Genomic DNA, 11,120 nt, shown 5'->3' on the forward strand with positions numbered 1-11,120 from the left:
CTGCCGCTCCCCCCGCCGGCCGCGCCGCGCCGCTGCCGCCGCGCCGGGGATGGAGATCGGCCTGGGGATGGAGGAGGAGGCGCCTCCCACAACCTGAAGGAGGCAGTCACCCCTCTGCCTGCAGAGGGGTGCCTGCCTCCCTCCTGCTCTCCCTTCAGGCCGGCCACAGTGAGGTGCATCCCTTGAAATGTTTTCCTCTGGTGTTTGTCTCTTTACTGGAGGTAGGGTTTGTTTTTACTGAGTTTGTCCGTCTTTGAAATATTTAGGCTGGTTTAAGTCAAAACAAGGCTCTGCAGTGAGTGTGGGCAGTTCAGGAGCTGCTCAGCATGCTGGAGCCGAGCAGAAGGATGGAGGTGGTCCTGGCACGGTCCCGGCCAAGCACCATGGGACCCACCCTGTGCCAGACCAGGTCAAGATGAGAGTCCCCTATGAGCAGCAAGTCTGGGTGTGCTGAGCTACTGTGAGAGATACCTAACTGCTGGGAACAGTAACTCCATCAACCCCACCATGCTGGGCCGCTTGAATATGGGTCAAAGCCCTTGGTTCTATGGCTCAGTCTTCCTCTGCAAAACTGATTTTAGCTACTGAGGCATGAGCATGTGTGAAATACCTGCCTTCACACGTGCTTCAGGGTGATTTCCAGTGGCAAGGTTAGCTGGACCAGAAGCATCTCTGGGTGCAGCTACATCTTGCAGATATTGAGCCCTGGAGTCCAGGCTGTTGTTGACTGGAGTGGTCACAGTGATGATGGGCTTGTCACCTCTTTTGCATCACCTGCATTTTGAATATTTAAGACACAAACCTTAACACAGCATTGATGCCACAGCTTCTTTCATAAAAGTAAGGGTCAGGAAGACAAACAGAAAAGCATTATCTCTGTATGGATCTTTGCCTTTCCCATCTTTTCTCTGTTGAATGCAGGACAATGCTCAGTGGTGCTGCCCTGAGTAACTACAGCAAAACTAACCACCTCTGCCGTCAGATGCACTGTAGCACTTGGGTCAGAATATGCCTGTGTCAGGCTGGTTTTGGATCTAGATCGCTCCGTTATTTTCCTGTTTTCTTTTTTCAAGTTTGCAAACTGTGTCCTCAGTCAGCACTAACCACAGGGAGAATTTCCACTTCGAAAGTACAGGAGAGTTTCTTCACTGCTGTGGAGGCACTGGAAGGCTTCATTTCAGCAGTAACAGGGAAAGGGCTGTTCTGTTCCACCCTTGCGACGGGCTGGGTCTGAAAGCTTGAAAAGGCCAGCTTATTCCTCAAGTCCTGATGTAACCCCATGTATGGCATTTGCCCCAAGGCAGTGAAATTCCAGCAACTTGATACTCCAAGCTGTGACCTTTGAAGGGTTAAGGGACACCCAGCTGCAACCTCCTGAGCTTCTTGATGCTTGGCTAAAGCCAGGACAGCTGCGCTTGGAATAGCGCTGAGTAGGGTCCTTTGGGCTCTGCCAGACTGCTGAGGCGTGAGTATCATTCCTCTGGGATGGGGCATGGCCTTAGCGCTGGGTCCCTTCACCTTCCTGAGCTGTGACAGCCTGATGACTTTCCTGAGCTTGCTGTGATTTAGAGGTGATTCCTGCACAAGAGAGGAAGGCAGAGGCAAGGAGGGCTGGAAAGCCTTCCTTACACGGGAGTGAAGCTGCCCATGTCCGGCAGCGCTGGCGGGGAGGGCCGGAGCTAGAAGGAATGCGGCTGCGTCTTGGTGGAGGAGCGTGAGGGGGAGTTTCTGGCTGAAAGGGAGTGACTGGAAAGCAGGTTTGCACAGGGTGGCCAATCTCCTCTGGTCCCCGCCTGTCTTCCTATCCTCTCCCCTGCCCAAATCCTCTCTCACCAGCTCTCCTGGCTGGGCAGTGGTTTGGCTGCTGCAGCTGGCTGGGTCTTCCAGGTGGGTTCATGGGTAGCAGTGCCCTTCACTGTGCCAGGCCTGCCAAATCGCAGTGGCAGCCTCCAAGGTGGGGAGGCATTCACTGTGTCTCCATTGATAAACCCTCCTCTGGCTAAACGGCTCCAGGAAGCAGTTTGACCGGGTGAAATGAGCCTTGGCATTCAAGGCAGGGGTGAAAATCCTTCACCTGGTCCCTCTGGGCACCAGCTCTCCCACCGGGTTTGAATAGCTTGGCAGAGCGCCTGCAAAGTGACCGTCCTCGGTGGGGCCTGGCCAGGGCTCTGCTGCCAGGAGTGACCCTGAGCAGGCCCTGACCCTGCGGCTGTGCCTGGAGCACAGCGAATCCAGCCTGGGGCTGTTAGCAGGGAACTTCGCAGCTTACCCACACCCCTTGCAACCTGGATATTTTTAGCCCATGCAAATGGTGATGTTTATTTTTCCACTGTGGTGCCTTTTTGCCTTTCCCAGGGATTTTATTGCTCATGAAAGCAAGGGCCATAGAGTCGTGTGAGTGTCTGGGCTGGCTGCTGCAGTGACCCTGTATGCCTCCATCGCTCCAGCTCCATCTACCCATGCATTACCCATCTGATGTCCCCCAACGAGCCCATTTACAGTGCAGTGACCAGCAGAAGCACCTCAACTTCCCTTGGCCCAGACCTTTCCCTGGGGCTGGGGTGCCTGTGTGACACCCTGAACGCATGCCTGGGGTTGACGATGTGTGTGTGATTCCACTCTTTGGGATGGGACAAAACAGAGGAACATTGCAAGCTCATTTATTGTCAGTGTTTCAAATCAGTACTTTTTATTATGGAGACTCATCAGGTTGCTCACACTGTGGCAGGAATTTAATAATATAAGGCACAGGGGAACATTCAGAGGTAAAAAAAGAGTTCTCAGCCTGTGAGACTTAACCATCCCTTTGCTCCTGTCAGGACCCTCTCTATAAAGCAAAATCCAAATACCTTCTCCCTTTCCTTCTTCCCAGCCCTTAAACCCCATAATCCACAACAGAAAATAAAAATCTGACACCCTTTTCCTTGAGTGTGTGGCAAGCACACCCCTTTCCAAGCAGAAAGGTCGCTTTCAAGCCTGACATACCTTTCCTGGGAGAGCAGGGCTGGAATTTAAGCATGACCAGAGCAAAGGTGGGAAGTGCACAAGGGCACCGTGATCTGGGGAGAGCTGAGAACTTTCTCAGCTACAGCAGAACCCCAACAGCAAGGTCAGCCCCGCTCACTGCAGGGAACAGGCGGCCGCACCCAATCTGTCTTTGCAGCACAGAAAACACAACAGCAGTGCGATCGTTGAGTAATGGTAAAGCACGTAGCACTTTCAAACCTTTATTTTTTGAGGGGATTTTACAGGATGGGATGCATTCCTTTTTATTTGTTTTAAATTTTGTGCGCTTTCCTATTTGTTTGTCTGATTAGCCCTTTTTTGTGCCAAATTATTGTTAAATTCAAGCCCTGGGAATTGAAAAAAAAAGAAAAAAAAAAAGAAGGGAAACCAAAATCTTGCCAGTCTATGTCTTTCTCACCCCTCTCCATCCCCCCTACCATGAGCTGGGTGACCACAATGTCACCCACAGGGGCTCTGCTCGAAAAGCACAATCCTCCTACATCCTCTGGCTCTGCCTTCCCTCGCTGGTGGTCTGTAACTGGTGAATCGGCTGAGCGGGCTTTGTGTCTGCGCTGATGTGACCAAGAACGTGCTGTTAGTAAGTTAAGAGAAGTCGATCCAAGAGCAGAGGCAGAGACGGAGTGGATATTTAGGACAGGAACAGGGTCAGTCAATGTTTCAGAGAGAGAAAAGGCTGGTAAGAGCATGTGGAAACAGCCAAGTGAGTAACCTAGTGGTAACAGATTAGGCTATGAATGAGGACTGTTATTTCTCTTAGCACCGTTACTACATATGTTTAGATCTATATTAGCACCTTGTTCCCAGGGAAAAACGAAACAAAACAAAAGCTGTTTAAAAACCAAAGGAAGTGGGAAGGTTAAAACAAGACAAAGTTGGCAGCAGAGAAGGAAGCTGGGCGTTTAGATCACAAGATCCTTGTCTATGTCCTCTGTGGAAGGAAGAGAGAGAGAAGGTTAGGAGGCAGATGCTGCCCCAGACCCAGATGCTGCCAGGGTCCCAATGCTCCTGCGATTCCCTCCTCCCTGAACTCCCCTGCTTTGCCCTCCCCACAACTGGCTGTAATGTATTGCTTCATCCTGAGTGTGGCTCTGGGGGTGCTTTTTGGTGTCCCCTCCACCCCAATGCACTCCTTGCTCAGTACTTACGCTCCTTAATGCCAAAGCAGCTGGCCCACTCCTCCAGGGCGATATACTTGTCGTTGTCCAGGTCGCAGGCCTCGAAGAAGCGGGTGGTGCAGTGCTCCATGGGGATGAGGGGGGCACGGAGCGGGGCCAGCTCGGTGTGGGACAGGTACCTGCCGAGGTGACCATGCAGTCAATGCACTGCCTGCCAGTACCAGCCACCCTCCCACAAAAGGGAGGATGCTCTGCTGGGTGCCAACACAGTGTGAGATGCTGGTCCCAGTGCCCTCCCAGTATCTGCCACTGAGTGTCATGAAAGTCAAAGACTGGTGTCCGCTTTTGACACTGGTTGTGCTAGTCACAAAATAGTAGCTGAGGGTCCTCGCCAGCTGCTCCCACCCCACAGGTCTCTGTGATAGCTCTCACGCCCATGGCTAAACCAGCAGCTGCTATTTCAGCTGCTATCCTGGGGCCTTTGGACTAAGATATTTTAGGGAACTATCACAGGACAGTAAATCTGAGAAGGCAGGCACTCCATCCAAGGGATATGGGAGCAGCTGGGACTGGGGGAGGCCCCACTTACTGCAGAAGTGCTCTTTGAAGAAGGCAAAACTGCCTCTACCCCAACCTGGTTTGCCCCAGCCCCTGCCAGATGTGTGCCAAGGCTTTGCCTGTGCCTCTGCCACCAGCCACCCACTTGTGTCACAACTCCAGCCTTGACACCTTCTGCCACCAAATCGCTCTCATCTTCTGGCAGGAAGGGGCCCTGACATGGGCTCCTGTGCAGCTCTGCTGACACTCACCCATCAATGGGGTGCTGGTCCAGCTGCCCGAACTGCCAGTGCACAGGGAAGATGTACATGTTGTAGTTCTTCTCAAAGTCACGGGCCAGCAGCTCCACGGTATGGTCACCGGCCTCCAGGCGCTTCTCGTTCTCATGGATCTTCTTCACCTGTCATAGGAGAGGCCAGGGAGACATTGTCAGCTGGGGAATGGAGTGCAAGGGGGACCCCAGGAGGGTCTTTACATGGGCTGCCTGCAGGTTATTCTGAACAGGCTCCTTTTGTGTGCTGAGCTCTGTTGGTCAGGTGAGCTCCCAGCCTTCCACCCCAATCCCTCACCTTGAGCTTCTGCTTCTCGGTCAGCAGGTTGTTGTCCTCATCGCGCTCATACAGAGTGATCAGCACGTTCTTGAGCCAGTCCCGCATGCGCAGGGGGAACTCGGTCAGCTCTGTGTCCAGGCAGGCGGGGATGACTGGAAGCCATACATACATGGTGGTCAGCACAGCACCTGGACCCCAGCCCCAGTGCCCTCCCACTTCAGCTCTACATGTGCTTGGACCTTTAGTCTCCCTCAGCCCATGGACAAAGGGACTGTGCTCACTTTAGGGGTCCTCTTGGCTAAGGGAATGGCTCCACTTACATTTGCAGGGCCCAATGTAGTCCAGGTGCAGCTTGTGTCCCTTCTTGGTTCCCTCCAGGGTGCACTTGGTGGCAAAGAAATGGCAGGAGGAGTCGTAGGTCTTGTTGTCAGTGCCGCAGACCTGAGCGGGATGGGGAGATGCTGCATAAGGGACAGTGAAGCCCAGCCTAACTGGTGAGTCAGCAGGGAGAGGCTCCAAATGAGGTGTTTAACTTGTTTCCTGGCATGGAAAATGGGTCCTTGGCCACCACCAGCCGAGGCCAGATGGGGACCTACCACCCTGACTCTGACTGTCTCCCCCACCATCTCTTGCAGTGTCCCATGTGAAGTCCCTCCCTGCTCAAGTCCATTAAGCAGCTTCTGCCCTCACCTTCTCGAAGACACCAGTGGTGGCTGGGCAGCTGGAGGGGTCCTGGCACACACACATGGGTGAGTTGTTGTCATCCAGCTCGCACACCTTGCCGTGCTTGCAGTGGTGATTCTGGCAGGGGTCTGGGAGAGAGCAAGGAGCAAAATCAGTGTCTGCCCATCCTCATCTTCCATGAGCTGTCCAGGGCATCTCAGAACAGAGGGAAGATGGAAACTTCGCCAGGGACAGCCTCGAGCATTTCTTCCTGCACTGGGAAGATGTGAGGGTTTCCAGAAGCCCATGTTAGCCCTTGGCTAATCTTGAGCTCCTTTCTGTAGCCACACAACACAGGGGATTTTCTGTTACCAAAAAGGGCTTACAGAAAACCCAGTGCTGGAAAGAGGCCATGCACCTCTTTTGCTTTAAGTGTGTGTCTAGGTTGGCATCGTCCTTGTGCTACAGCCCTTCTCAAAGAAGTCCCTGTGTTTAGGGTGGCTAAAGCTCTCACACACAGGGAAGGGATGATGTCCCTGCCTGCTGGAGGTCAGGGGAAGAGCAACTTACTCTCTGCGACAATCTCCTCTACATCCTCTGTGGGTTCCTCGAACTCTCCCACCTCCACCTGGACAGGGTTAGCCCCCACAGGCTCCTGCAAAAGAAGCCAGTGTTTCAAATGGGGGTGCAAAAAGAGCTGAGCCCCGTTCCTGGGGAGCAGAGCAGTGCCCCCATTGCCCCTGCTCCCCCATGTTTCAGAGATGCTCTTCCCAGAGCAGTGGGTGGCTGCAAGGGGTGAGTGACAAGGAGGAACAGAGTCACCTACCTCTGTGGTGGGGTCTTCGATGACCTCTGTCTCATCAGGCAGAGCCTCCTGCTGCGGGGGAAAAGGACCATGAGCCAGAGCCCATGAGGAGGACAGTCCCAAGGTGGGTGACCCACCGGGGCAAGTGGCAGGGCCATTCTTGGGTTTTGTCTCCCCCCACTGTCCCCCATCCCTTGAGGATTTATTTGTTATAAAAGAAAATCCCCATCAGACACACCGGATGGACAACCCCAACAGCAGAAAGGCTCTGTTATCTCTCGTACTTACCGGAGCTGCCAGGGCTTTGCCTGCCAGGCAGAGAAGGAAAAAAATCCAGGCCCTCATCTTTCAGCAGGCCCTGAATAAAGGAGAGGGAGAGGAGGGATGAGGAAGGAGGCTGCTGTGTGCTGCTCGGCTCTGGGCTGAGCTCATGGCTGACAGTTCAATGCTTAGAAAAGGGCGTTCTCGATGTTTCCTGCCTCGTCTGTTCAATATTACAGCCCCACATGCTGGCTTTTCTAGCCAAAACCTTAAGCCAAGTAATGTTTCCAAGTCAAATTCTTTTGATTTTGTAAAACAAGATGGCGGGGTTTTAGATTTCTGTTGCTATCCTGGATGCGTTTAGGAAAATTGCAGTCAGAATGGCAGTTCTCCTTTCCTTCATAGGATTGTTTTTGGACAGAACCCCACATTTTTCATGTTAAAAGCCCTTGAAATGAGCCCCAGGTACAGGCAATGAAACTTTCTACCATTTTATTTGTCAAGCAGAGGATAAATGAAAGTGGAGGAAGGAAAGAGAGAACAGAGAGATGGTGGGACGGAACACTTGAGAAATAAATCCTTTGGAAAAACCCATCTCACATGGACACAGACATCTCTAGGGATATCAAGGACCAGTCCCTCATCCCCAGCACCCTCAAATGCTGGGGTCTTTGCTATAGTTTTTCCCTTCCCTGCTCAGACCTGACAGTCCCCAAACTGGGTTTGAGGGATCCAGCACACTTTGGGGCGCTGTCCTGCTGGGAGATGCACTCCAGAAGGATGAGCCCTTTGCACCCCTCCCATTTGGGCTGTTGCACAGACTCCATAGGACGAGTGAGCCAGGCAGCCTGGCTAACACCAGCTGTGATGTGAGTCAGAAGGAGAGCGCAGCTGGTGAAATCGTCCTGTCCTTGTCCTCCTCGGTTCCTGTTTGGCAGGATTGAGTCCTTCTGTGTGAGGGCAGACAGGAGCTCAGCTGGCCGCTTAATATGCCGGTGGCATCCCGCTCCTGCCAGCAAGGGCTGCCCGCTCCCTTCCGCCCGCTGGGAGAGTGAAACACCCTCCGTTTGTCTTCTGCCAGTGAGGGGACTTGTCCCCCTGCCAAAGCCTCTGCTGTCTCCCTTCCGCTCGCCCTCCTCTGCTCCACCTGCATGGCCTGGGCATTGCAGCCCACCGGCACCCTGGGGCTGGGACAGAAAGTGTAGGACAAGGTGTCGTCTTCTCTCCCAGCAAGCACGGATGCATGGATATCTAACTTGCCTGCACATCCTTTCCTTTCCTTTTCTCCCCGTGCATGGCATCTCTCTGGGTATAAAACTGTGCTAATGCTGTGCTGCCAGGGCACCAGCTGGGCTGGGCTGTGCTTCCTAATTTAGCAAAGTTTGTCCATGCAGAGGCTGAAATCCTCCCTTGTGACTTCAGAGTCTCACCCAGTCTGGGTGCCCATGTAAATAAATGTTGGGACACAGAGGGCAGCATCACGGGGGCATTGGAGGGTGGTGGGGATGTGGAGGCTGCTGTGGTGGGATCGAGGACATGTGGTGAGAGGGGCTGGGGATGGATTTGCTCTGGCAAGGCTGCAGCTGAGCAGCTTCCTCCTCTCCCACACCGTCCTTTCCCTTTGCATTTATTTGCTCTGGAGGCTGCTCAGAGCCCTCCCAGCATTTGCCAGAAGAGATCACTGGTTCTTTGCTTCTGGAGGAGTGTTTTGGGGGAGGGAGGTGGAAAAGTACTGGTGAATCTGGCCATCTCCTGCCTTGCTGTCATCCCTTGCCTTGTAAAGGCTTCTCCTGGGCTTCCCCCAAGGGGCTTGTTTGCTTTGGAAGATGCTCTGAGGTTCAGTGATGCTCGATGGGCAGAAACATAGCAGTGCCCAGCCTGGAGGAGAGGGCAATGGATGTACTCATGGAAGATGGCATTAAGAAGAACCCAACCCCAGACCAAAGCCCTCTAAGATAATTTCCCCAAACCCAAAAAAACCCCTGAATTTCAAAGTCTGGGCATGCAGTAAACTGGGGTCAGGGAATTAGATGCTTGCTAGGAGCCAGCAGACAGTCAGAGCTGCCAGTGTTGTGTTTGGAGGAAGAAGGAGCATGAAAGAGCCTGAGCAAACAAGCGCCACAGAGCTGTCTCGCGCCAGCAATAGGAAAACAAGTTTATTTGAAAAACAACATCCTCCTGGAGGCAGAGCCTGTGCAGAAAGGACATTGCAGTATCTGTGAGCACCTGACTGTTTTGCAAAGGCAAAACCTGGTGGCCGAAGGTCCTGAAATAATGGCTCAGGAGCACTGCACATGGAGCTGCTCCAGCAGAAGAGCTTGGCACATTGGACAAGTCTCCCTCCTGATGGATCTACCATGGTCCTGCTGTCCAACAGGATGCTCTTTGGAGCTGGCAGCTGGGCCATACCATGAGCTCAGCATCCATCCTGCAGCCGGAGGGGCTCGGGGGAATCCCTGTGAGGGGCGCTGTGCTGGCAATGCCTGGCACTGCTCTGCAAGAGTTCTGTGGAGGGGCAGAGCAATGAAGTGCAGCAGGGGCAGATTTTGGACAGAAGGAAACCGGACTGGAAAAGAGATTTTAGCAAGTAGGGATCCTTCTGTATCCTAAAGGTATCAGTAGAAGCCAGCACATTGTGAGCACAGAGAAGGCTGCTGAATATAAAGTAAGAGAAGCCTCCATGATCGCCACCTCAGGCTTGCCCTCCTGACTGCTGATGATGCAGAAGAGGGTCTGGCACTCATGGGCTGCAGGGCCTATGGCCTGCATTGCCTTTCTAATGTTTGACCCCACTTGCATCCTAAATGAGGACTTCATCTCCCAGTTACTGTGTAAGCAGAGTCTTGTGGCTCCCACACCCTCCACCAGATGGTTCGCCTTTCTAGCATGGCCCAGGCTGTCCCTCAGTGCTGGCTGCTCATAGCCTTTTGCAGCCATGCCACTAATAAGAGAGCCATGGGGTGCAGAGAGGTCTGGGACTGAGCCTCAGCACCTCCATAAATTCAAAGCAGGCTTCTCTGGCAAGCTCTTTACTTTTCTCCCTCCAATCTTGTATCGCTATAATAAGTTTCTCTTGCTGGGGATACTACCCCACAGTGATGCATGGAGCAGAGTCTATGCCACTGGGGTCTGTGTGGTCCCTCTTGTCTCCTCCTGCCCAGTATGGGGGCCTTATGGGCTGGGGGAGGACAAGGACCAGGTGAGTGCAGCTTCAGGAGGAGGCTCCATGGATGGTGGAGCATGGGCCATGTGGTGCTGGCCCTGGCCAGGGTTGCATAAGCGCTTCGGGGTGCCACGTTAGCGTGGGGAGGAGTCAGCCTGGCCACTTTGACAGCTCCTCCCTGAGGCCACTGGGATAACCTCAGCTCCCTTCACCACTAACCTGGCTGAGGGGCCCTGCTGCCACCTCCTATCACCAGCAGCCGAGAGCAGGAGTGGGAAATTGCTGGGAAAAAAACCCTCCCATGTCTTGGCACCCCAGCCTGGCCAGGCGGGAGACTGGCAGCCCAAGCAGCAGGGACTTTTGCACCCACCCTCCATTTGCTTGTTGCTCTTCCAAGGCTCTGCAGGGTCGGATGTGCCTCAGCACCTCAGACTGAGCATAAGGGCAGGACCCACCCAGGAAAAGCTGCTGCCTACGAACCCCATCGTGGGCCATAGTTTTCAAGGTGCAGATGTGGTCACCCCAGTGTCCCACTGTGGGGGCTGTGACCCCACCGTTTGGCCCTGACCTGCCCATGCAAGTAAAACCCTCTGAGCTTTACTCAGCCAGCCACTCCCAGGCTAAAATTCAGTTTGAAGTCAGAGTTGTTTGTGTGAGTCCCCATAAAGCTCCCTGCCAAACGGGTCCCTGCATGTTCAGGCTGTGCTGCTGGGGTGCTGGCCCACCCAGAGGTGCTGTGGCTGCACTGGGTCCCAGGGGAGCAGAGGGCTGGGCAGAGGCCAGCCTGGCTCCTGCCACCTGAGTTGTCCTGTCACAAACAGCGTGCAGCCTGATAAAGCCAAGCTGGGTTTAGATGGAAGTAAAATTCCTTTTAGCCCACACACACACTTTACACACTCCCAATACAGAAAAACACAGGAAAAAATATCCATCTACCACATCTGTCCATGCAGAGTCACTAAAGACATGTCTATGCT

The 11,120-nt window shown here is 53.6% G+C and overlaps 1 protein-coding gene across 2 annotated transcripts; it reads right to left on the bottom strand.

Annotated features, from left to right (window-relative positions):
* Positions 1–3,414: 3,414 nt before the first annotated feature.
* SPARC (secreted protein, acidic, cysteine-rich (osteonectin)) lies at positions 3,415–7,077 on the bottom strand. 2 transcript variants are annotated; one of them, XM_010181657.1, is made up of 9 exons: positions 7,008–7,077; positions 6,741–6,791; positions 6,485–6,569; positions 5,942–6,063; positions 5,572–5,692; positions 5,270–5,403; positions 4,952–5,100; positions 4,173–4,321; positions 3,415–3,955 (listed from the first exon to the last, which is right to left on the bottom strand). In XM_010181657.1, the coding sequence occupies exons 1-9, from the start codon at positions 7,062–7,064 to the stop codon at positions 3,927–3,929; spliced, it is 897 nt and encodes a 298-aa protein (XP_010179959.1). In that variant the 5' UTR covers positions 7,065–7,077; the 3' UTR covers positions 3,415–3,926. The 2 variants fall into 2 exon arrangements, with proteins under 2 accessions (XP_010179959.1, XP_010179952.1); XM_010181650.1 differs by having other exon boundaries at positions 6,485–6,566; positions 6,729–6,791; positions 7,008–7,064.
* Between the last annotated feature and the right edge of the window lie 4,043 nt (positions 7,078–11,120).

The sequence above is a fragment of the Mesitornis unicolor genome, unplaced genomic scaffold, assembly GCF_000695765.1.
Source record: "Mesitornis unicolor isolate BGI_N332 unplaced genomic scaffold, ASM69576v1 scaffold20380, whole genome shotgun sequence".
Classification (NCBI taxonomy): Eukaryota; Metazoa; Chordata; class Aves; order Mesitornithiformes; family Mesitornithidae; genus Mesitornis; species Mesitornis unicolor.

Bases quoted from the DNA above. Each gene is read 5' to 3' on its own strand.
- SPARC (XM_010181650.1), bottom strand. From the start codon at position 7,064: ATGAGGGCCTGGATTTTTTTCCTTCTCTGCCTGGCAGGCAAAGCCCTG. The intron at 6,567-6,728 runs GTTCCTCCTTGT...CTTTTGCAGGAG, and splicing joins CCACAGAGGTAGGTGACTCT to CCTGTGGGGGCTAACCCTGT. The intron at 3,956-4,172 runs GTAAGTACTGAG...TTCCTTCCACAG, and splicing joins CTGCTTTGGCATTAAGGAGC to AGGACATAGACAAGGATCTT.